This window comes from Lissotriton helveticus, chromosome 5_1 (assembly GCF_964261635.1).
Source record: "Lissotriton helveticus chromosome 5_1, aLisHel1.1, whole genome shotgun sequence".
Lineage (NCBI taxonomy): Eukaryota > Metazoa > Chordata > Amphibia > Caudata > Salamandridae > Lissotriton > Lissotriton helveticus.
The window spans coordinates 1,908,997,986-1,909,023,627 of record NC_136065.1 but is presented as its reverse complement, the minus strand read 5'-3'; the positions used below and the strand labels follow the sequence as shown (position 1 = coordinate 1,909,023,627).

At 43.6% G+C, this 25,642-nt stretch overlaps 1 protein-coding gene across 1 annotated transcript in view; it reads right to left on the bottom strand.

Annotated features, from left to right (window-relative positions):
• LOC144753872 (keratin, type I cytoskeletal 19-like) overlaps positions 1 to 13,294 on the bottom strand; it is a 95,763-nt gene extending 82,469 nt beyond the window's left edge. The window contains exon 1 of the mRNA XM_078641412.1: positions 12,957 to 13,294. Within this exon, the coding sequence (XP_078497538.1) occupies positions 12,957 to 13,226 (270 nt within the window). The 5' untranslated portion in view covers positions 13,227 to 13,294. The remainder of the gene's footprint in view (positions 1 to 12,956) is intronic.
• Positions 13,295 to 25,642: the final 12,348 nt, after the last annotated feature.

Below are 25,642 nucleotides of genomic sequence, written 5' to 3'. Positions count from 1 at the left end.
CCTGAACCCTAAAATACCCCTGTACCCCAAAACCCAAACCTAGCCCTGAACCCTAAAAATACCCCTGTACCCCAAAACCCAAACCTAGCCCTGAACCCTTAAAATACCCCTGTACCCCAAACCCAAACATACCCCAGAACCCTAAAAATACCCCTATACCCCATAACCCAAAACTATATCTGAACCCTTAAAATACCCAAACACCCCAAAACATATACCTCAGTACCCCAAAACATATACCCCTATACCCATACTTACCTTATCCAAACATTAAAAAAAACATGCTTTTACCATTCATGCATTTACAACGAATTTCGTTGTAAATGTATGCGTGGTCAAAGCATATAAAATGTCATGCCATGCATTATAATAGCATTGCGGAGTCATGGTACTTTCGTAATGAAAGTATGCGGAGTGATGGTATGCGAAAGAAAGTTGCGGAATAATGGGTGTTTACCCTCCCCCGGTAAGTACATTGGTGGCACGGCGGCCCACATCTCCAGCACATACTCATATTTTTTCACCACCGATTTGAAAAATGCACAGGTCTCTCTCATTGATGGCCAGCACCGACATACACTTTTAGACACACCTCCCGCCACAAGTTCTAGAATTGCGAACTTTAGAGCTGGGGAGCTACGTTCGAATCTCGCCATCAGCTCAACATCCTGTGATTCTAGGCAAAACGCTTTGTCTCCCCGTGCCTGCCACAATGAATGTGTTCTTCTGTAATGTAAATTGTGCTCATGCCATGTTGTCGAGTTCGCGCTATATAATATTGCAAGGAAAAATAAAGTAGGGAAACTCGAGTTCACACAATACTGAACGCGCACTCTTAAGTGCATCAGCAGTGCACTGTGAATCGGAGCGTTTCACAGGCCTCTCACAGATAAGAAATGCTATCAAAACGAAATCCTACAAAACAATATACTACTGGCCGGCTGCAATTCATACCCGGACAACGTCGGGACGGGCTGCTAGTAACCAGATAAAATATTAACAATTAGTAAACAGACAGTCCCATTATCTGCATACAATAAAATTCGAATGAATTTAGAGGCATATTATCAAGAACTGCTATAAAATTATCACCGCTTTAAAACGGCGATAATGGGCTTGATAATATGCCCTTGTGAATTCCCATAGCAGCCCAGGTTAAAACCAGAACCTGGGTTGCTATGGGAATTCGCAAGGACATATTATCAAGCCCATTATCACCATTGTATATGCCCCTTAGTTCCCATTCGAGTCATATCCTTTCCCTTACATAATAAATGGTTATTAATCCCATTTATATATAATAAAATTAAAAGGGGGGCAAGATGCTCCCCTGTCTCATGCCCCTCACGGTTCTAATTTGGGAGGTATATTCACCTAGTAAACCATAACAGACCTTAACCAATGTATTGTGATGCAGGCATCTTATTAAGCTGAGCAATTAATTTTCCAACTCATCTATTCAATTAGGATCCAGAGTTTCAAATGGTTTACCAGGTCGAAGGCACTAGAGAGGTCCATAAAGTCTAAGTGTAAAGTGCTCTCCTTGACCATGACATATTTCCCCAGCAGTAAGTAGAGATTGAGGAATTATTCTACAGTACCAATTCCAGGTCTGACCCAATACTGTACATCTGTTCGTATATCGTTTATTACTGCCCTCTGATTGTATGTCTTTTTCTTCCGCCCAGGCTTTCAAGTAGGACAGAAGTACCCGACCCAAGATCTTGGCATTAGACCCAATTAAATATATTGGGTGATAGCAGAATGGTGAAAACCTATCCCCCTCCACGTAAAACAGGTATAGGGCCTATCGCTAATGCTCTCATTACATTTCTTAGCAGTGGTGCCCATAATTTAATATTGTTTAAAAAATATCAACTGGTACACCATCTGGCCCGGGTACCTTCCCTGCAATGCCCTTACGGATTGCTAATGCTACTTTCCAGACTTCTATTGAGTTAAGAAAACCCTGCTGATTTTGAAGATTCATATGCAAATTATTATTTGTTTCGGGTAAGTAACCTACATGTTCTCAGATTGAAACATCGTTGAGAAATGGGTCACCTATAAATCAGCTGGAATTAAAGTCTCAACCCTCGGGGATTCATATTCAGAAAAGAAAGGGCAGTTTACTACCTCCCACAATTTTCCTTTATCTCTCACTCTACCACCTCTTAGAGATCATCCCCCTTATCTCATCTCGTTGTACCTCATTTTTTCTTACCTCTAAAGCATCTTTAACTCCTTGTCTTGACTGAGGGTGTGTGTAAATGGCCGCTTTCAGCTGTTCGTAAGCAGTTGTGCAGGCTACATTCCATCTATAGGGGGTACCTCGAGTCATCCTAAATCCTCTGCTAAGCATTAGAGGGTAAAGTAACGTAAAATAAAGTCACACCAGATTATGTAGTTTCCTTCTGCCTATTGGTGGTACTCTGATGCATTACGCTTGTCAAGAAGTCACTCAGCAATGGAGAGATGAGCCATATAGATATTAATGCGTTTGTTATTCATGGCTCTTATTACGGTCCATTAGCATGGCAACTGGACTCTAAATCAAGAAATTCACCTCTATGACATTGACATATGACAGTGGGTAATAGAACTCGTTACCTACTTTTCCTTAATTACAAAGGAATTCCAGGTTTCTCTGATAAGCCTCTCTGGCAGCCTGTCAGTGCAGGGCTGGAGAGCAGGACGTACAGTTTCAGAAGGGGAGGGAAGGCACAGAGAGTGGTGGGTTGAAGAGGTCAGATACTTATATTTATTTTGGGTCACAGAGGAAAGCCCATGTCATGTACTGCTCTGCCCTTGCGTAGCAGTTGAAAGCAATGACAGATAATTTAGCAGACTATAATTAACATAAAATGATAGATCAATAAGAAGTAAATATTTGATGTTATTCACCTCTGGGTCTGACTGACAGCGTGGATAGCTTGAGCTTTGCTCTCATTGTCTTTTTGATGTCACTTAGGCCCCCTCTGTGAGAAAACATCCATGATATTCACCTATAATTCTATATTGCAAGTGAGAATATACATACTGATTGGATCAGAATAGGTCTAAGGAGCAGATTTAACAGCGTTCTATATGTGGTAAGTTGGAAGGTCAAGGTGGATGTGTCACTTTTGGGAGAACTAACTTTGGACATCAGCTGAGAGTGATATCACTGAAATTGAGTGCAATGTCCCTACAGACAGGACATAACCCGGAAGTACAAAGAGAGCCTCCTTCATTATCCTTCCTGAGCTCTATATAACATGCCAGTGAAAACATGTCCGTCTGGGTGGGGACGGATGCTGCAAAGAAAGGCTGCATTAGTGAGGTATTCACCTTTTTATGAGACGTGCTGGATTGTTAACCACAAACTACATCTGTGCATCTAATGACAACAGTGGATACCGATGAGGGATGGAGCGTTCACATCCATTGTAACTGGTATTACAGTACTTTATAGCCCTTTTAGAAACCTAATCCCAAACAGGAGAAGCTGCTAAGTGTTACTAATAGAAGAGGATCAGTGTAGTTTATCATTCATGAGTATGTCTGGGTGTGTTTGCTGCTCAGACTCAAACACAGCAACAAATACTCGTACGCTCAAAATTGTTTTCATGTCAACTACCACATCACCTAAGATACTCTATACTGTTAATATTCTATTGTAACATATTTCTGTTCAAAATGTCATGCTACTAAATAGGTAACTCAATATACATACAAATAAATTAAATGATTGTTAACAAACTATGTTTAAATGATTCACTGTGATGTGTGAGATCAATACACATTGCATACCTGCACTGCCTTATTGCATTGTTTACAGTTTCATCAAGTGGGTAGGTGTCTACTGTGTGTGAATAATCACAGGTGGAAGACCACATCAGCATAGGCGATGTGTTCGCTAGTTCTGCCTGATGGGTGCCTGTGAAAAAGGCCAGCCCTGTAAATAGAGTTCCATTTTTCTTGTACCGGCGTTCACGTCCTTTGTTGGACCTATCGGAAAGAACTAGAGGTAGGGGAGAGATATTATTTTATGTAATGTTGAACGGGTTATTCATAAATTTGCATATCCATTACAGGAGTGGTTTGTTGATGTGGAGGGCACTGCCTAACTGTCGATGTACAATGAAAGCATCTAATTAAAAGAGCCAAACCATACTCTAGCATAAACTTAGATGGGGTTCACCGCACGGTTGATCATGTTCATGGTCGTGGTCAGCAAAACCACAAGTCGGTGGCTTGTGCAGAGAATGTCCATCTGCCTGAGATCAATTTCACAAGCATGATGCTTGTGCTGAGAACATGCATCTGCCTGATGTCAATTCCACAGTGGAAGGTCGGTGCAGAGAATGTCCATCTGCCTGAGATCAATTCCACAAGCAGGAGGCTTGTACAGAGAATGTCATGTTGTCGGAGGTCAATTCCACTAGTGGGTGGCTTGTACAGAGAATGCACATCTGCCTGAGGTCAATACCACAAGCAGGAGGCATGAGCAGAGATCTCCATTCGCCTGAGGTCAATTTCACAAGTGGAAGGTCTGTGCAGAGAATGTCCATCTGCCTGAGGTCAACTCCACCATCAGGAGGCTCATGCAGAGAATGTCCATTTGCCTGAGGTCAATTCCACAAGCAGGAGGCTTGTGCAACGAAGGTCCATCTGCCTGCGGTCAACTCAACCATCAGGAGGCTTGTGCAGAGAATGTCCATCTGTCTGAGGTCAATTCCACAAGCAGGAGGCTTGTACAGAAAATGTCCAGCTGCCTGAGGTCTTTATGGGTTAGACGTTTTACAATAAATGCTTATTAATTCGCACAGCTCTCATAAGAACCCTTGTTTATGTACTGTTGACTGATTGAGAAAGGAAGCAATCCATGCTTAATATAGAGCTCTAGTGAAAGACCGGAAAGGCAAAGCCTTCAGACCAATCAGAATACACCCTTTGGGAGTAAGCAGTAGAATGGTCTCTAATCTTGGGGTCTCCATTGCAGACACATTCAGATTCAATCTATGTGCTTTTACCACACAAACAATCGCCATTGGGTATGTTCATTTAATTAGTTCAATGGATACAAAATAAACATCGACCACTCATAAGGTTGTCACATGAAAGTCCCAGCTTTGAAACTCTTCCCTTAATGCCATAGAGTGAGGCTGCCAGTCATGGCCTAGGTATACCGAAATTCCAAATAAGCCCCCTTTGTAAAGTTTGAAAAGGTGACATGGTGATATGGTGGCATTGCGTGACTGTGTTTACTTATGTGTTTACTTATGAGCCCAGTATCTTTGGGAACTGTGGTTCACTAAGCTCCCAAATTTGTTTTAGACGGATGGTTGGAAAGTATATGTATAATGATGTATATGTATTTAAATATATGTAAAGTTCTATTTAAGTTTCATCTCTGGGCCTTTAAAGAATATTAATACGTGAACAAATGACTTGTATTTTTCTCTGGGAAAGGTGGCAAACCAATTCCCACACTCCTTTTTATGGGTAAACAACCTTTACAACGCAACTTTTACCACGCAGTGCCTTTACGACGCAACTTTTACAACGCAAACCATTACAACGCATTGCGCTGGTGGGCGCTCTAGGATAGGGAATAGGTTTAATGTACTACCCAACACCTTCCCTACTATCCACGGGGACTGGAGTTGGAATAGTAAATTAAACAATTCACTATCCAGCGCCTAAAAGCACTATGCGTTGTAATGGTATGCGTTGTAAAAACCGCGTTGTAAAAGCATGCGATGTAAAAGCATGCGTTGTAATGTCATACAACCCTTTTTATGCAAATCTACCCCTACTTTATCACTTGCTTAAGTAAATTGCATGCAGGTGTATAGCTTCTATTGGTGCAGCCAGTACCTAATTTGTAAAAAATAATAGGTGCCATGGCTGTCGTTGGGAGGCCTCTGCAGCTTGCACCACCCATTCTTCCGGCCAGGGCTGCCGGTGACAGTACAAGCACACCTATGAACATTGAACTCATTCAGGTGTGACACTTCAGCCGGGTCACCAAAGCTATAAGAATGGCTTGGGTGGCCGGTATTAGCCATTTAATGTATATTAAATTAATAAGCAACTGTTGTGCTCATTTCTAAAAAAAAACACAAACACTACCACCATGTGGCAGACTGTCATAAGACCCGGTGTTGGCAATTAGTGCCGAGCACTGGAAACCACTGGTTCAAATTAAACACTGAGTGCAGAAGGTGCAGTGGCACTGGAGCCAAGAGGTCCACTGAACCCTGATTATTACTGTGTTTTACATTTCAAACGGTCAGTGCTTTTGTGAGGGTGGTGCGATCAGTGCCCTCGCACCAGGTGTCAAGGTCGAGGGGGCGCCCTTTGACATGCTGAGGCAAGTTTAGAGCGGCCTACAGAAATCTTTTTGTGCCTACCATTTTTCAGGGACTAATAACAGCACGGTAACTCTGGTGGTTACTAAACTTAATGGAGAGATCTGTTTAGACTCATGCTAAAGTAGCATACAAGTGTAATGTTCCTGCTTAAAATCACAAATTTGTGTTTTGTGTAGCTAGCTCAGAGGGGTACGGCTTTTGTCAAACAGATTGTTTTGTTTTTTGGACTTCTTAAGTTACATAACTTCTAATATAGCAATTACCTGCACTGTACCGTCATATAACCCTTGTGGGAAACAGCCTTTACAACAAGGTTTTTACCTCGTTGTGCCTTTACCATGCATTTTTTCGCACGCATATTTTTACAGCGAATATGCATTTACAATGCATGCTAATACCATGCATTTAAGGTAAATTGGAGGTGGGGGTCTCCCCCCACAAATACATTGTTTTTAAATCTAAAAACAATGTGTGGTATTGGCATGCATAGTAATTACCTGCATTGTACCGGCGTACAACCTGAACTGGCACCAAAGCATTGCAAGCAAATTGCAAGGCATAGATTTATAACCTTATTGCTTTCCTCCTCAATCTTTGTTATTCTCAGTCGCGGCCAGTCCATTGGGGCTGTGGGGCCAGGCCACCCTATCTTTTGCCCCTCACGAACAGTGTCTGTCAGGCTGAACAAGGGTCAGCCTGACAGATGCTGCTCATTTTCAGGTGAGGCAGCCAGGCGCAAGACATGATCTAAATGCTTAGGCTCCGGGCTGCCTGAGCTGAAATTTGGTGGGCTGAGGAAGTCACAGCTCCTGTGGGTGTGCCCTCCTCAACACAGCATAGGTCCCTGAGGCCCTCCACTCAGTGACGAGGGGTAGCGTCATTGATTGCCTCGAACCTGGGCGCTTCAGTTTTAAACCCTGAAGCGGCCATGGTTGAGTGTCAATCAGTGACACTTCATCACAGAGTGGGGTAGGGTCAGCGGTCTCACTGACCCCATCACAGTTTGTGATGACGTTGGGACTGCTGCCTTCCCTTATAGAGACCTAAGGCAGAGCTGTGTGTGTTTTAAAAAAAATTAATGTTTGGTGCATGCTTGCGTGCATGTGTGCATGAATGTTTGGTAATGAGAATTGTGAATGGATGTGTTTGTGGGTGTGTGAATGTATGGCTGTGAGTGCATATGTGTATGTGTGCATGTGCATGTGTGTCCCACCCGTCTGCCTCCCTGCCTCCTAAAATTACCGACCGGCCCTAGTTATTCTAACGTTGATAAAAGTGGTTTCCTTAAGTAGCAATAACATTTTATTAAAATGACACCCCTAATATGGAGTTACCTTTCAAATCCTTAGTTTAAAGGGCAGATTTACTAACACTTTCTGCCTGATGTTCATTACAGAAGTGAAGCAAACCAGTTGCAAAGTGTTGTTTTAGGGTTTTCTTTCCAGTGCAAATCCTGAATTGTGTTGGAAAGTTGCAATAAGGTATCATAAGTAGTACTATATACTACTTTGCATCAATAAGGCATGCTATGAGTTTTTACATGGACATTCCCTTGCTCCTACCAATGGATTCTGATGCAAATCCCTATCTACTAACTTTAGTACATTGGAATTTGCATACAAAATAACACACCCTCGAGGTTAGAGAAACGATTTACTATCTAAGAACCTTTCCAACTTTATACGCGTGCTTTAAAGTGGTGAAGATATTAAACTGTGTCAAAGCATCAAATTTGTGCTTGAACGGTACCCTTCCATTATAAAAAACATACTTGTCAACATAGACACACCTTTGCACTATTGTGTATGGGAATCTGCATTGGTGCAAGGCAATCATTAAGTAAGTTGGCACTAGAGGAGAGAGGAACAGCAGCATCTCTTAGTAGATCTGATATTGTTGTGCACTTTCTGTTTCTACAGACCAAGAATTTTTAACATATAAAGCCCACCAGTATGGATGACATTGATTACTACACCTTGCAGTCCTCACTGTCTTACGTAACATTACATATTCATTCACACGTTTGCATGACCTATTTTCACTGTACAATGTGTTTTTATATAAAGCGCTCTGACACTGTACATTGGGATAAGTAGCGCTACAAAGTAAATAAATGTGAGGGAAGAGTTAAGGCGAGATGTGGAACACTATTGGAGGGTGGTAGTTTGGAAATCTATGAAAAGGAGGTCATGAGGAAGGGGGAGCCAACAAAGATTGTCTCACTGGGTGCAAGCAATGTTACAGTCAGCACCGGCTATTGGACAATTATTCAAGCACTGTCCAATTAGTACACTGTTGGAAAAAGATACTATTAACCAGCAGTGGCAGTAGAGGAATTTTAGAGGCAAATTTCTGAAAGCAGAATAGTTTATTACTGAGATACTAACATTTAACCCCTTCGCTGCGGTGTGAATTTTGCCGCGCAGCGGGGGTGAGCGCGGCACTGCTGTGCTCGTGACGGAACCATGCCGTCATGAGTCACGGGCAGCGTGTGCTCATGACAGCATGGTTCCGTCACGGCCCCGCCCGCTCATTAATTCGCCCGCACAGGCGGGGAATTAATGCCGCGTGAGTGGAGCGGCATCCGCATGACGGAACCACGCCGTCATGAGCACACGCCGCCCGTGACTCATGACGGCGTGATTCCGTCATGCGCACACAAGGGGTTAAAATGATCCTGCTGCCTTCCAATCTATGACTCAGTACGTAATCAAATACTTTATAGAATATGGTGCCACAACCCATAGGGATTTGATTCACAAACTCCATTTTGTAATATGTAAAGTTGTACGACTTACTAAATTCACAAACCTACAGGTGGAAATCTCAGGCTTCACCTCTCCTATAATTTCTTTGGGGAGATCTCTTCAATTTAAGTTTACTACATAGTATTAAATGTGGGAGGGACTGGGGGAGTGGTGGTAAAATGGGGCAAACTTACTACTAAATGAGTGGGTTTACAAAGCGGTAAGGAGCAGTTTAGGGCAGGGCATGCTATTAAGCCATACCACCAGAGAGCATGATTATTGCTCTCCATAAACTGCACCTTTAAAGGTAGTACTGCCTTCAAGGTGACAAAACAGTAGTGGATATACTCCAGGATAACTTTGGAGTAAGTTTAGCAACACATGAGGCTACTCCTAGGAACTGCAACACATCTCTATTGCCCTATAGAAAATAATGGAGGCAGGGACTCCAGCTAACAACCCATAGGAATTAATATACCACCTCATAGGAAATAATGTTAAAGTCATTAAGTTGTTTCAACTTTTACATTATGTCCAAAATACTTTTTTTAATTAAAATTTTTATTAGCATTTATTAAAGACATATTACAATTAATGCGTCACGATAGATCTTGAACAGATGGTACAATTCAGCACAAGACATTTCCTATACCACCCTCCCTTCCCCTCCCACATCCAGGATTCCTATTTTGAATTATCCTTGTCGGCCCCTAATCTAACGCCAATGAGGAGGTGTAAATATTGGCATGGTATGTATTCCATTTCCCCCACATCTTGTCCCACTTCTTAGGGCATCCTCTATTTGTGTAGATTGCACGTTCAGCCAACATGCACCAATCGACATCCCGTTCCAAGTCAACTATAGTTGACAGCTCGTAGACCCCCCCATCTGCAGGTAATAGTACGCTTCGCTAGCATGAAGCCTGTGGCTGCCCATGATTGGTCCATTTGATTGAAGTCTGTAGCATCCTATGTATTGAGCAGACATATCTTGGGGGATAATTCTAAGGCCATCCCACACTCCAAAATACATTTTAAATGTTTATTTAAAAATAAAAACATTAAATACACCATTTAATTAAATGTACTAATTGTTAACCACAAATAAAATTGCCTGATACAGAACATCTATCTCATTTAAAAATTATTATTTATAAAATGAATTAATATATTTAGATTATCTAGTAAACATTTATTTTAAAGCTGGGTTGTGCTCTAACATTGTACTTTATTAGTACTAGTGTAAAAATAATTATTTCAATTTGTTTTGCATTTAATTGACAAATTAAATATTTTTACAAAATGAATAAGCCTTAATCATTTGCCCTGTTCGTTCCCATTGGGGAATCACCACCGTGGTGGCAGAGTTCTGCTCCACAGAGGTGGAGATCTCCACCAAGGTGACAGAGATCACCGTCTATGGGTTGAAAAGTTACAAATAGTAACTTTACATTGGAAAATAGTCTACACTTTGGAGTACATTTTTCACTCGGAATAGGTGAATAGCAAAAAGTTATAAATGTACTCCAAAGCGTAAAAGTAAATTTTCGTATTTAAATTTACTTTTTTGTGAATGTATCTTTGTGAATAAACCCCATCATAGTCATGAAATAACACAGCAGACGTTTCCTACAGAATGCACATACTCAAGTGCCCTGGCTATTGTCAGCAAAGAGATTCCAAAACTGAAATGACCAAGACCTTACAGTCTTGGGACCCACACAGCAAGGATAGTCGTCAGGTTAAAGAGAACTGATAATGTGATGCCTGCAGCAATAGAGTCAAATATAGCATAGATTATCTGAGAGTTGCTCAGAATCACACAGAGTGTCAGCAAGACATTGAAAGCTCTTCACCTGAAATTTCTGTGCTGCCTGTCTGCTCTCCGCCCCACCTTGCCCGATCTTGCCTTAGGTTATTTTAATTTCTTGTTTTGATTTCACTTACACAGTAAATGTAACTTTTGGATAGTGCATTAATGATAAGTCATTGTGCACAATCTCTATGACTGCATCTTTAGTCTCAAGCTTTATCCCACATGTTTGGGACGATAGTGCAACCACCCCCCCCACCCCATATTAGCACAGCCTTCTAGTTTCCTTGGGGCGCTGCCTACTTTCATCTTACTCTATTCATGTGGAGAGTAAATACCTCTAGTGCTGTCTGATGATGGGCTTTGATGGCACAGCGCAGAGAGGCTACTTAGGCGCCTGCTGGGCATAAAGTGAATTAATGTAACTTGATAGTTCTCTGAGCTAGTGGTTTATTTTCAGACAGCACCGCTCAGAACGGAGGTAAACCGTAAAAAAAAATTCAGCTTTATCATCTGAAAAAAAAGCAAAAATCTTGAGTTAAACTATCATGCACTACAACCGCATAAAACAGGCGCTCGCCTTTGCGCTGTCCCAGCAAAGTCCATTACAGTGGCTGGTCAAACTTAATCCTTCCCACTTTTGTGCACTTACAGAAGTGGTGAGTTAGGGAACTCAGACAAACTTTAAAATCTATTTGATGCCTTTCTTATTTTCATAGGAAATGGGTTTCTTTCATGGAAAGTCTTCCCTTCCACCACATACTGATGCAAATTAGAGAAATGCATTCAATTGCACCTTTAAAACCAAGGCAGAGTCCCAACTCCGCCGAGATCTACACCTAACCACCACCACCTTTCCACTCCCTGACCACAGCCGCCAGTGGTATTACAGGGGTAGCTGGGCCCCAGAAGGAAAATGGGGGACAGGGATCCAATCAGAATACACATTCTGATGCACCTTTACGATCAGGTGTGTATGCCTAGCAGCTTGGTGGAACACTGGACACATTTTGCCATTCCTCTCCCACTAAAGAAATTGCATGCCTGCCTTTCAAATTTAAGAAGTGCAGGTACTCGATGCCTCAGGGTACCTGTTCAAGTAGCACTGTTGATTACATTGTGCGTGCAGTTATAAGTGTGGAACTAGTGCATCAGTGCCTGGATGTCCTCTTTTGCTACTGGATTTCAGGGCACCCCGGGGAGGAGGCATGATGTGACCCGTGTGCCCCCCCCTGTCCCTCCCCCCATAGAGAAATGCCCCAGGCTCATTTTGCATACATGACAGACCGGGAGGGAGCCCCGGGTACACTGCAAACCTCATTAAGAGAGAAGACGTAGTCCACTTTCATCAGTTTAGGATTAGTAGACCCCACCAGTGACCTGTCCTATTCTGTGCTGCCACATGCCCAAGTTAGAACTGGATGGAGAGTATCCCCTCCCCATACATTACAGTGGAGGCAGTTCCACCACTGGTAGGAACACATAGTTTTTCACTGGTTTGATAAAATACCCCAACCCTACAATGTCTTCTATTTTGCAGCCCTGAGAAAGGTGGGACCCAAGGGAAGGTAACTTCTGCCTCCTTTCCCGAGACAAGATTTAATTAGAGCAATTTGAACATGCAGGAATGGGACATAATTCCTTATATAATATAATATATTTTTCAACCTTTTGTCTTACCATGGAAAATACTTATCCTTAAAAATAATTTGCTTCCTGAAACCTATGAAAAAGGGGGTATATTGTTTTCACTTTCACACGCTTTCTACACTAGGACACCGTAGAGGCTCCTTTTAGTCCCTAGAGGCATGTGATTGTCTTCACAAATCTTAACTCTCTCTATCCATCCAATTGCTCAAATCTGACCATGAGTTACAATGGGACCCACAAATCAGAAACAACAAGATTATTTGTCCCAGACCTATTGAAATATCTAATGAAAGTGGTTACATCAAACATAAAATGGAGGGACAGAGAAGAAAAATATAAATATTTATGCTGGTCAACACTCACACCTACAGCTGGGGGCTATCTTACCTTCTCCAGGTAGGCAGCTAGACGGTCATTCAGGTTTTGCATAGTTGATTTTTCGTTGTTGCTGAGAATGCTAAATTCACTGTCGCTGAACCCCAAGTTGGCGCCAAAGCCGGCAATGTTACCCCCTCCATTGAGAGTGCTGAAGAGACCAGCACCCACAGAGGTTCTGGACTCCCTTCCACCTACTGCACCACCCATACTTGGAGACCTCAGTGGCCCTCTGGCTCCTGGCCCAATATGGGCTTCGTAGTTTGTTGGCCGCGCAAACATGATGCTAAAGGATCTGATCCTCAGTGTTGAAAGAAACTTGCACTTGTAGCAAATTCACCAGCCAAGAACATTGCTTTGAGGAGACTGCGCGTAGACCTGAAGGCGGCTTCCTTATAAAGGCCGTGCAAGCAGAGCTGCAGCAAAAAATTGTTCCATAACTGGCTCGGCCACATTAGCGCCTGAAGAAACAAAACCCTGGAGTTGACAGTTAGCACAAGGGAAATAAAAGACTCTGTTGCTACCTGGCTTCACATACTCATGCACGCATATTCTGTATTTGTTTTGCCTGTGTAGAATTAGTCTTAGACAAACCCAACAGGCTACACGCCCACTCGGAACAACTCAGCTGCCTTTTCTGTGGGGATTTTTTGTACAAACATCGAAGGTTGAAAACCACAGTAAACAGAGTACTCTAAAAAATGATTAAGTGTTGATGATTTTTCGTGCCTAAACTGGGTCCAATACGTGCCTGTTAAGGCTTTTCTTTCGAGGAAATGCAGCAATGTTGACAGCCTTTAGGTGGATCTCAGACATGAGATGAACTAGCCAGTCAGAGTCTCCAAGGAGGAGGTGGGTTGGTTATTGTTGTATCTTGTTATATCTTAAATAATGTGTGTGTTACTGTATATGCAAATGTTCACTTTGCTTACTGGATTCTGGAATGTAGAATCCAGGTGGCAGAGATCTGACTGAGTTAATGGAGGAGCAGGACCTTGATGCCTGAAGGGGTTGATTATACTAATAAACCTACTTAACAACTTTATACTACGTATCTCCAGTCTTTACAGTGGCGACGAGGATGGGATGCAGTATCAAAGATCATCAATGAACTTTGCTTGAACTTTACTGGAGACAAATGAACTTATCTGAACTTCATACTGAAAATTAAGTTTTTATGACTTGGTCTGGGGGGGATTCCCCACCTAGTTAACATCAACCTTTGCTTCTATGATCCTTGTGAGTAATAGTGTGCCCCTTGCCCAGCTGCTGGAGGTGGCAGAAGAACTGACCCAAAGTTTCAGAATCAAAGAAGTTCAATTTGGTGGATCATGTGCTTCTTTCAACCATGCTGTAGAGCAGGTCAGCCAATGCACCTCAAACCAAGACACTATCACCCCCTACTCTTTAAGACCAGGAAGCCCAGCCATCTCTACTTATACACCTCAATCAGGTTCAAAACTATCATGCAGTTCTGCTAATTCAACTCAATAACTAGGAGAAAAACAACATTCCACCAAAGGAAAGGGTCTTACAACACAGTTGTATCAATCAATGCACCCCAAACTTGTTGACCTGATATCCACTGATGTACATGACAACAGTCATGCCTTAGTGCTCATGGTTGGGGACCCCAAACAAAAGATCTACTATTCTCTCTGGATATTTTAGATTTCTCCATCAGTAATGAAAAAACCCAGAGACCCCAATAAGCAACCTAGAAGCTCATCTCTTTCCTTGATACACGTAACCTTTAATGGGACTGCACCTAACCTCATCAAATGTCAAGCATTTGAAAACCACAGGGTTAGGAGTATGATATTAATCATTTAAGAAAAGGCATAAAGATCGTCTGGATCCTATATGTAGTAATAGGATGTACGTTGTTACAACGCATGTTGTAACAACGCATGCCTTTACCACGCAAGTCTTACAACGCAAGTCGTTACAACGACTTGCGTTGGAGGGCGTGGATTTAGGAATCTTATAATTTTATATTCGGACACCAGTCCCCGTAACAGTAGGGAAGGTGTTGGAATATAAAATTGCAAGATTCCTTATCCCACAGCGCCATCCAGCACAAGTCGTAGTAACGACTTGCGTTGTAATAGCTGCGGGGTAAAGGCACTGCGGTGTAAAAACCGCATCGTAAATGAAGTTCCCCGTAGTAATAACATCCCACCACACATAATACATGGACATGCCAACGTCCCATTAACTCTTGCAACTTGTTTTACAAAATAGATAGGCCTAGCTTTGAAAATTCAAGAATCAATCACTCAATCAATCAGGGGTTATTAAGCATGCTACTCACCCGTAAGTGTCTCAAGGTGCTGAGCGGGAGTGAGGGGGAGGGGGCATTCGCAGATCCGTTAGCCGAAGAGCCAGGTCTTCAGGGCCTTCCTGAAGGTGTTCAGGGAAGGGGGAGTCTGATGTCTGCCGGGAGCTCGTTCCAGGTTTTGGTCACAGTGTGAGAGAAGGATCTTTCTCCTGCTCTGGCTCTGTGGATGCGTGGGGTTTCAGCAAGTGCGAGGTTGGAAGATCGGAGGTTTCTTTTGGGTACGTAGAAGTTGATTCTGTTGTTGAGGTATTTGGTTCCGGTGTTGTGTAGGCATTTGTAGGCGTGGGTGAGCATTTTGAAGGTGACCCTTTTCTCCATGGGGAGCCAGTGGAGTCTTCGTAGGTGTTGGCTGATGTGTTTGTGCTGGGGGATGCCAAGAACAAGTTTGGCGGCGGTGTTCTGTATCGTCTGGAGAATACGTCTACACTATTCAAAACATCTTTATGGGGGCCTTCAGTATAGGATCCTCTTTCCTACATCTCTGTCTCCTACCTGCCTAAACACCTGTAGCATGTATAGCTTTACCCATTTTTAGAAACTCGTGCAACAATTATTAACGCCACCTCTTTGGCCCATTTATCTGGGACGTGGACTTGGTGCCTGTATTGGGTGGAGGACACACTGCCATGTCATTCAGTTCTTGGGTATCATGTCGTTTTAATACTTGGTGTGATTACTATGGCACACAATACCATCCTAAGTGACTATGAGCTAGGAAGTAATATCCTTCTTTGGTCAACATAACTTAAAGCAGTAGATCCTGCTCTAAACTAAAATGTTTCTTTGCAGTTTAAAACATATATGGCGAATTTCTGTGTGATGTGTTGTCGGGCCAGACGTTCAATGTTTTAGTTCCTGTAAATAAAGAGGACTGCCTCAAAAGATCTGCAGATTGTCACAGGGAGGAGTGAGTGTCATAGGTATCCAATTTCTTATCAGTTTTATGGGTCGGTATATTGCCATGCTGTTAGAGCCACAAGGATACTTATAACCTGGGGGTGTCAAACTAAAGAACGCTGTTGCAAACATTTTAGGGCCAGATGTACTAAGCCATTTTGCAATCACAAATCCTTTAATTTGCAAAATTAAAGGATTTGGGGCCACTCTGTGGCTTTTTGGTATTCACTGAACCTATTTTACAATGCAGTAATGGCTTACCAAATCACAAAATTAGTTTAAACATGTCTACTGAGTTACAATTTGAAAGGGTTGTGTTAAGAGTGACCCTTCAAAATTGCAAGTTGGTATCTGATGCATTAATAATTTGAGCTTGTAAGTCTGGTCATAAACCATTGAACAGTTACAACACTGCAAAGGAGGCCGTAACTCATTTGTGATCCTCTAGAATACCCTTCAACTTTGTGATTGTTAGACAAAGCTTATTAGGGAGTAGCCAGTTGACCATAAGACCACTGACAACTCTCAAAGATGTTATTTTTTTTTATTAAACTTTTCTTTTTGAAGGCTCCTCATATTCCTTTAAGGAAAATAGGCTGCATTAAAAAAACATTTACCTTATTTAAAGGTCATCACAGACATAGTGGACTACTGATGCTAGCAGGCCACCATGCTCAAAGTTCAAAGTTAACTTTATTCGGTTAATTAAAACCAGCAAAGTGCAAAAAACAAAACAAAACCAATCAAAACTACATACATTAAGTACATAAATGTAGACTCATTTAATTTCGCCCAACTCATAACAGAGTGACAGACATCCGTTTTTTTAACAAAGGACAATTAAAACAATTATTACACTTCATAACATCTTAATCTGCTCAGGGTCATTAACTACAGGAGGTTAAAATACACTTCGCAGAATTGCACTAGACTTCATGCGCAGACATAAACACCCCGTCAATCTATGACAGGGGAAATAAAAATACAGCACTCCAACAAAAAATAATTAGTCCCGGGAATTAAATAAATAAATGAGATCAAATTTAACCCATCTTGCTCTTATCCACTGTCATATGAAGAGAACATTAAAAATAGATAACTAAGTAACATGATTTAAAACAGAGTCCACAGTGTGGTTCAATGGTAGACTGTTCCTATGCCTGATTGCTCCTGTTCGAAAACTTGCTACTCCAAAGCACACCATAGGCGACGCTAGCATTTGCAAAATATGCGGGTGCCGGCTTAACTTGTTCAAAGTTACAGCCTCTAAGTAAAGGAATAATACATTTCCTGCGTAATGGATTGTAATAAGCACAGACAAATATTAAATGGCGGGTGTTCCGGTCTGAGAAGTTATCACATGAGCAAGGATTTAAGGTTCCTTCTTTAAAATACCCTTTCGGAAATGCTAAGAGCCAGGGGACCTTATTATGCCTAAATCTTATTAAAACAAACAAGTGGTATGGTTTGTTTATATAGGATAAATAGGATAAATATGGTTGCAGCTGTGTGCCCAGACTCAGTGTGACAAAACTTCTCACCGTAGGTTTTACCAATTCATTCTGCTCCTTTAATGACATACATCTATCCAAAAACTGACACCTAAAGTCCCTAATGGCTGATTTGCCCAATGCTATGGGGCTCTAGAATAGGTCAGGACAGCCAAGGATTTCCATCTGGACCTTAATGTATCGAGTCCATGGGATATTAACACCATATCTAATAGAGGCTATCTTGGATGATCAGTTGGTTGAGAATTGGCATGGGTTATGCCCAAATTCTCAGCCCCACAGTAAAGGGGCAACCACAATCTGGTTGGAAATAAAACCTGCTCCTAGCTTCTCATTTATGTTAAAAACTGTCATGGAAGCCGGGACCAATAACAATCGGTGCAAAAAAGTATTTTCGGCCCCCTGAATTTCTCTGACATCTATATATCCCCAGATGTCGCTCCCATAAGTCGCCATGGGGAGACACTTGGCGTTATAGATCTTCATGAGTGCTGGGAGTTGTTTAGATCCAATTCTTTTTGCAAAGTCTAGGATAGTCCCCGAAGCTCTAGCTCATACGTTCTTTTTGTGTGTGTGCTGCATGGACCATGAACGCCTATCATCAAAAAGAACCCCTGAGTATGGAAAAGCGGGAACTTTTACTAGTTCTAGATCCTTGCAAAGATGTTAGAATTCAACCTTCATTGCCCTCCTTGAACCTATGGACATAGCATGTGACTTTTTAAAATTAATAATCAAGTTCAGGGACTCCATAAAATCTATAAAACAGTTTGAAAGTGTTTGCAGCCCCCTTGCAGTCCTTGCCATCAACACCGCATCATCGGCGTACAGAAGTGCGGGAATCATTTTAGTGCCAGCTCGAGGGATGTCTTTGCAGCAAGAGATCAGGGCATCCCCTAACTTGTTAATATAGAGTGTGAACAGCAAGGGTGCCAAAATGCACCCCTACCGGACCCCTCTTTTAACTGCTCAAGAATCAGTTAGGCTACCATCTTCATTAAAGCGCACTGCCGCTGTTGTATTTTCATGGATGGCCACCAAAAAAGAGATCAGGTCAGCATCTAGCCCTATGTCTTGGAGGGTAGCCCAAAGTTTGATCTATTGACAAGGTTGAAAGCCGAGGTTAGGTCCATAAAAGCCAGATGGAGGTCCCCCGTGCTCAGCGACTATGTACTTCCCTATCACCAAATGGAGATTGAGACATTGGCCCAGCGTACCTTTCCCTTGCCTAAAATCGTTTTGAAGGTCAGAGACTATGTTTGCCTGATCAAGCCACTCTGTTAGGCGTGCAAGGACAACTTTCCCCATAATTTTGGCCGCGGAGTCAAGAAGCGAAATAGGCCTATAGCAGGGCGGGTCATCTCTGGCTCCCTTCTTAAAGATCGGTATAATAACCGCCTTGGCCTAAAACAGGGGAAAACAAGACAGGGTGGCTGCATTAAAAAACTGAGTTAAGATTTTAGCCCATAGCTTAGGATCTGCTTTATAGAGATCGGCCGGTACTTCGTCAGGACCCGGCTCTTTACCCCTTGACGTTGATATAATCGCCTTAATAACTTCATCCGTTTTAAAAACTAAGGGATATGAAACACGATCACTACCTACTGACCCTGCAGGTGTTGCGATAATCACTTCACTATACACTTTCCCAAAGTGTTGAACAGGGCCGGACTGGGAACCAAAACCGGCCCTGGCAAAGTGCTCGGCCGGCCCCCCCTCCCCACTCGGCGGGGTTGGAGGTGCCGCCGAGTGCTTTGCCAGGGCTGGTTTTTGGCCCCCACCCTTGCGGCGCACCGGGGGATTGCCCGGTGCCCCCTATGGCCAGTCCGGGCCTGGTGTTGAACCCACCTATCAGCAGGAACTAAACAGTCTTTACTGGAGTTTGGTGATTCATCAAACATTGGGCTATTGACAACGGACCAGAACCTAGTACATGGGTCTTCAATCTATGGGGCGCGACCCCCAGGGGTGGGCGTGGAGTCATTAGAAAGGGGTCACGCATTCACCTGCCTCACTGCTACCTCGAATCCAAAACTTTACGTTTCGTTTTGGATTCGAAATAATTACATCTCTGGAGCTCTCTGATTACAGGACAGGGCAAAATAAGCAAAATAAGCCAATCAAAATGTGGCTACATCATCAATGCCTGTCCTCCAATCAGAGAGACTGCAGCATGCACATCAGGAAATGACCGCGAACTTTGCCCATAAAGATGGACCAGCACCTTCATCTGCACCGTCACTGCTGCCTTTCACTGGATTCAGTTGTCTTTCTTGACCCTGGCTGCTTTCACCTCGAGTTCTTTTTTCAAACTCATCTTCGTGGCTCTTTGGTGCCTCCGGGCTGGTTTCCAAGGCAACCCAAAGCTTCCAGGAATAATTAGGTAAGCCCCCTCCTCATCCCCCATGCCCTGGCTTTTCAGCTGCAAACATACATTGAAACTATCTTGCACGCAAAAACACACACACAGATTCTGATCTGTTATCTTGATTGAGCCATGTGGGGGGAAAGGGAGGCAGGAAAAAGTCTAAGGGTAATTTTTATGACTGTGGAATGGTGTTTATTTTCTGTGTACTTTCTGATTTTGTAGCAGCAGTTTCATATTCATTTGTTTGACATTGAAATGTTTATTTTCCGTGTTCTTACAGTTGCCACACTCTAAAAAAAAAGCTATGGTTATTTCTTTATGAGTAAAGCATCCATGATTGCACCTTACTTGATGTGGTGGTTTTTGTACTACAAAAAAATGTATCACGTGGAAGAATCATTTAAAAACTGTGTGGGAGAGTTCATCTGAGGACATCATTTTTTGTCAAAAAGTTCTGAATAGTAAATATTCACAAAATCACAATATATAAGACTGGTGGCCTCAATAGCGTCTCATGTCTTTTTATTACATGTAGTAGTATTTTTTAAATAGGCAAAATAACGTTTATTAAATTCACTAGGAGGTGCAATGAAATATTAGTGCAGATGTTGCAGTGACTAGAGAGAATTCTAAAGGCAAGGGAAAATGAAGCTGTCCTTGAACTTAACTCGGCAATTTGGAATGAAGCTTGTGATCACACTCTTAAAATAGTGCGTGATGCAAATTGCAGAAACCTGCAGCCAATGGCTGATCTATAATATCCTTGTATATGAAATGAAAAAAGATTTATAAAGCGCATGGCTGCCCGGGAGCGTCCCAGCGCTGGGGTGCCTATGGGACCTGAGGGAGCTGGGGGTGGGGGGGTGACAGGTGATATTATGAATCTTGTGGGAACAGGTATGTCTTCAGAAGTTTACGAAACTTCAAGTAGGTCGGTTCGGAGCGAAGACTGATCGGCAGGGAGTTCCAGATGGTTGCAGCGGTGACTGAAAAACGCCGCCCACCAGTTCGGGCCTTCCTAACTCTTTGAGGTTACCCTGGGAGGAGCGTCTTCATAAATGTAAACAAGAGATCACAAATTCATGTCCCTGATGTCAAGGCTATGTAGATCAGATCCACATTCTATGTACTTTCCCAGTTCCAATCTATTAGCAGCAGGTTCTTATATATATTGGACCAACTGTCTAGGTTTTGATCTAACACCTGATGCAGTCTCAATATTCATAGGCTGTTCCACCCACTTATAGATTCCACCTACAGGAGGGCATTGGTTGTGGTTTATAACTTCGCTAATCACTAGATTGGTGAGTATGGGCTCATTGAAACCTTAATGGCCTTCTAAATTTCAGCTGTGGTTAGAAACAGATAATTATGTCCTGCAAAGAAATGTATTTTAAAGATATTGGTGCTATACACATTAGAAAAACAAGCATTTACAATGCGATAGGTCTCGCAGCATTAAAGTTTGAGTTATTGGCATTGTGTATGACAATGCGTTGCATTACATTTTTAGCAAACTTCGAATTGGTGAGCAGTGAGAGTGTGTGCAAGAGTATGCTGTTCTTGAAAGCAGTGTGGTACAGCAGAGTTGAGCCCTTTAAAAGTGGGCGACCCCCCCACCCCAGTGACCCCCACTATGTCCCCTGATGTGCTGTGGGAGCCGGACTGAGTGTTTGCCTTTGTGAGGGGGCGAGGGGGCCGCGCAGTTTGTAAGGGTAGTTTGTCCCCACCCATCTCCATTGCACGAGTCAGCGCACTAATGTTCTCACTGAAGATGCACAGTTCGGTTCCCTGCGCCCCGATGTTCTGCTTCTCAGCGCTGGACTTCCAGCGATTTGAGCATGACTTGGTCTTCCATTTATTGCTCGCTGCCACTCAGGACGAATGACAGGCAGCAGCATAGCCTCGTGCCACGGTACTTGCTGCACTAGTGGAAGTGGCAGCTCTCGGCTGGGCTGGGCTCAGCAGGCCACAGGCGGAGAGAGTCGAGCCAGTTTTAAGGCAGCCTCCCCAAGACACCTGACTTAATGGAAGTTGCATGGGAGGGCATTGTGGTTGTCGGGGAAACTTCCATCATCCTTTGCGGAAAAATGAAAATAACATTTGTTTCAGCTCCTATTCCACCCTAGCTTTTATTTTTTTTGAAGTTTTATATAGCGCGTACTAGGTCCGAAGGATCAAAGCACTTTACATGAGCACCAGTTGCGCTACATGAGGACACACATTTATCGATTGTGTTAGGCAGCTGGGTATTAAGTGATTTGCCCATGAGCGCCACTGCCGAGGCTCGAACCCGGTCTGAATAACCAAAATCTTAGTGATCTGAGCAACAGTTAAATTTCCAGAGGAAAGCACTTCCTTTATCAATTTGTATTTAAATATAATAGTCGCATAAACCCTTAGGTGTCTATTCATAAAATTAAGACTCAGAAAAGGAAGACATATAAGGCAGTTCAACTGCCGTAAATTTTACATAATATGGACAAATGACAACACAGCGAGGTTGTCAAAAGGCATAGGAACCTACCAAAGAAGGAGCCCATTACAATTGTGAGACTCCCAATAATACAAAAACTAAATCAAAAGGACGGGCGCGTACTGAGACGGACAGCAAAATTTGAGTAACAACCAGAACACACTGAAGCATAGAAGTGGATAACTGGAAGGGGCAGGTGGACGCAGAAAAGTGGGAAGCCGGGAGGCACACCTGCTTAGCGATGGGTCACGGGAGACAAGCAAATCAGATCGTCGCAGAGCGAGGTGTCCCTGGCGATGGGCAAACAATATCAGCGCAAATAACACGAATGGCTGGGAGATTAATGGTTGGGTGACGAGTGATCTATGGCCACTGGCTATGTACTAAACTTCATCCACAGTGTAGAAGAGGATATGTTGACAGAGTGAGCCACGCACATAGCTAGTTGCTCTCCCGCCCCCTCGGTCCCCTCTCCTCCTCACCTTGAAATCGCGGCTGTGCTGCGGGGTGTATTCCAGGGTCCAGAGGCTGGCCAGCTGCTCGGTGAACTCGGGCCCCGTCCCCCGGTGCTGCCCCGGTACTGGTCCAGAGACTCGGAGACATCAAGCCCATCCAGGCCCTCCAAGCGCACTTCAGAGCTCTCCAGCCCCCTCCGCCCCCGGTACTGTTCCAGCACCAGATACTCTGCGTAAAGGTTGGTGTTGCTCAGGCACTGCAGCACGGCGTTCATGAAGCATGTGTTCCCATGGTTCTTCAGGCCGGACAGCCCCGGGGGGTCAAGGATGCGCGGGGAACCTGGCTCCGGGGTGAGCCGGGGGGATGGTGGTCCGGGAGGAGTGGGTGCTGGAGGGCCAGGAGGGGGCTCGGAGCTGAGCCGGGAAAGGGTGGTGAGGGTGCGCAGGACACGGCCCATGAGCGAGGCAGAGCCGCGGGGCCGGGGCGGGGAGAGCCACCGCCGCAGCGACTTATTCTCCTTCGGGCCCAGGGAGCGGCGGGGCATACCTCTGCCATGACAGCCCCAGCACAGCGGCACTACCTTTTCTTTTTTTTTGTGTCCTCATTTTGCTCTTGGAAAACCACATAGGAACACTAGGAGAGGAAGATGAACGACACTGTCACAGGTAAACTGGTAGTGCCATCAACCAACCGGAATTGACACTCAGTATTGTTCAAACTCTCCAAAAAGTGCGCCGCGGGATGTTAACCATGAAGGAGCAATTTTGCTACTATTCAGAACCCATTGCGAACCGGGGAAGGCCATAACTTTGGGTAGGTCGAGGAGAGGAGAGTAAACCAAGCAGCGTTAATCATCGGATAGTGAAGGGGGGGGGAATTGGTGGGGGGGAACCCACGGGCCAAATAAACAATTCCTTAAGCCCAGTTCAAAAGGTGCCAAAAGCCACGTTTTTCTGGGTTACCAGATCTTGATAGATCGATTTTAGACGTTTGCAGGACTGATATACGCCAATCTAACAGGGTCGGGGGCAGTGGCTCTTTCCATTTCCTGCATATTTCTCTCCTTGCCAATAGGATACAATAGAGCAAAAGTTTTTTAACAGGACCATGGATTTCAAATATGTTCCGGAAATTGCAAGCATTGTGTTGATTGAGATTTGATACCCCAAAGATGTTGACAACAGAGTACTGATAGAGTCCCAATAAGATGACAACAATGGGCATTCGAAGAACATATGTAGGTCTGAGGCTGCTGGCACCCCACACTTAGGGCACGCCACCGTGGAGTCTGTAGAAAACCTCTGTGGAGAATAGTACGCCCTATGTAGCATGAAAAGATGGTTCCTACGCAACCACGCTGGCTTAACTGTATCCCAGAGGATCTTAAAGGAGGAATACCAGATATTCTCAAGATCTTTTCCAATAAATGAGGAACTCCACAATGTTTCGGGTAGATTGAAATCTCCATCGACCTCTTCTAGTAACAGGTTGTACCAAAATGAGATCTCTTTAGTTACAGGAGGTTTGTCCAGTATCAGGGACAGTATTCTGCTCTTCCCTCCAATTTGTAATCTGCCCCTGACAGTACTCTGTGCCTGGGCCCAGCTCACTATCTGTAGATATTTGAATCTAGAGAGACCCATCCCCACTCTATCTGATAGGTAGTCCCAAGATAGCAAGACACCGTCTCGGTAAAGGTCCCCCCAGACTTCTAGGCCAGCCTCTCTCAAAGGTGTTGCCAGGCTGTCAAGAAGCCACGCCGGACAACCTGGAGAGTCCCACAGTGGAGACCTACTTGCAAAGTATCCCGCCTTTATGGCACCTCTTAATTTAACCCATGTCCTTGTAAAGCCCAACAAAATCTCCAACTTAACTTTTTTTTTAAACTTAGGATCCCTGAATTTAAGCAAAAAACCCTGCTGGCCTACTCCCTCTCCTCTAAGTAGTGCGGCAAACATACTGCCTACCCCCTTATTAGCCGGCATTTTAAGCAGCATCCTGGCATGGGAAAATTGAAAAGCCCAGGCGTAGAGTTGTAGATCAGGTGCTGCCAATTCCCCTTTTTCTCTTCGGCGCATGATCTTTTTCCATGCTATCCGTGGTATGTGGTTATTCCAAATAAAAGAACTAATATGGCCTTGAAGTTTTGTTAAGATAGAGGGTTCAAAATGTAACGGAACAGTATTAAACAAAAAGGTGATTTTGGGTAAAATAGACATTTTAACCAGGTTTGCTCTACCCAAGATGGAAAGAGGGAGCGAAGACCAAGACCTCATAAGCTTTCTACAGTCCCTCGCAACAATGTCACAATTCAGCGGTACGATCTTATCAATGTCCTTTACAATGGTGAGTCCCAGATAACGCATGGAATGGCTTAACTGAGCCCCTGCCACTGGCTCAGCCTCATTCCACAGCATCATCTCAGTTTTGGATGCATTGATTTGATATCCAGATATCTCGCCATAGTTATGTGCCAGTTAATGAGCGCGGGTAGTGCTGTGCGCAGATCTGAGGAGAAAATAAGGATATCGTCCGCGTACAGGGCTACTTTCCTCTCCCATCCCCCATAGATAAAAGGCTTGATGTTAACCTCGTCCCTCAGCCGTTGGGCAAGGGGTTGGTATATAAATCAAACAGGCGTTCCCCGAG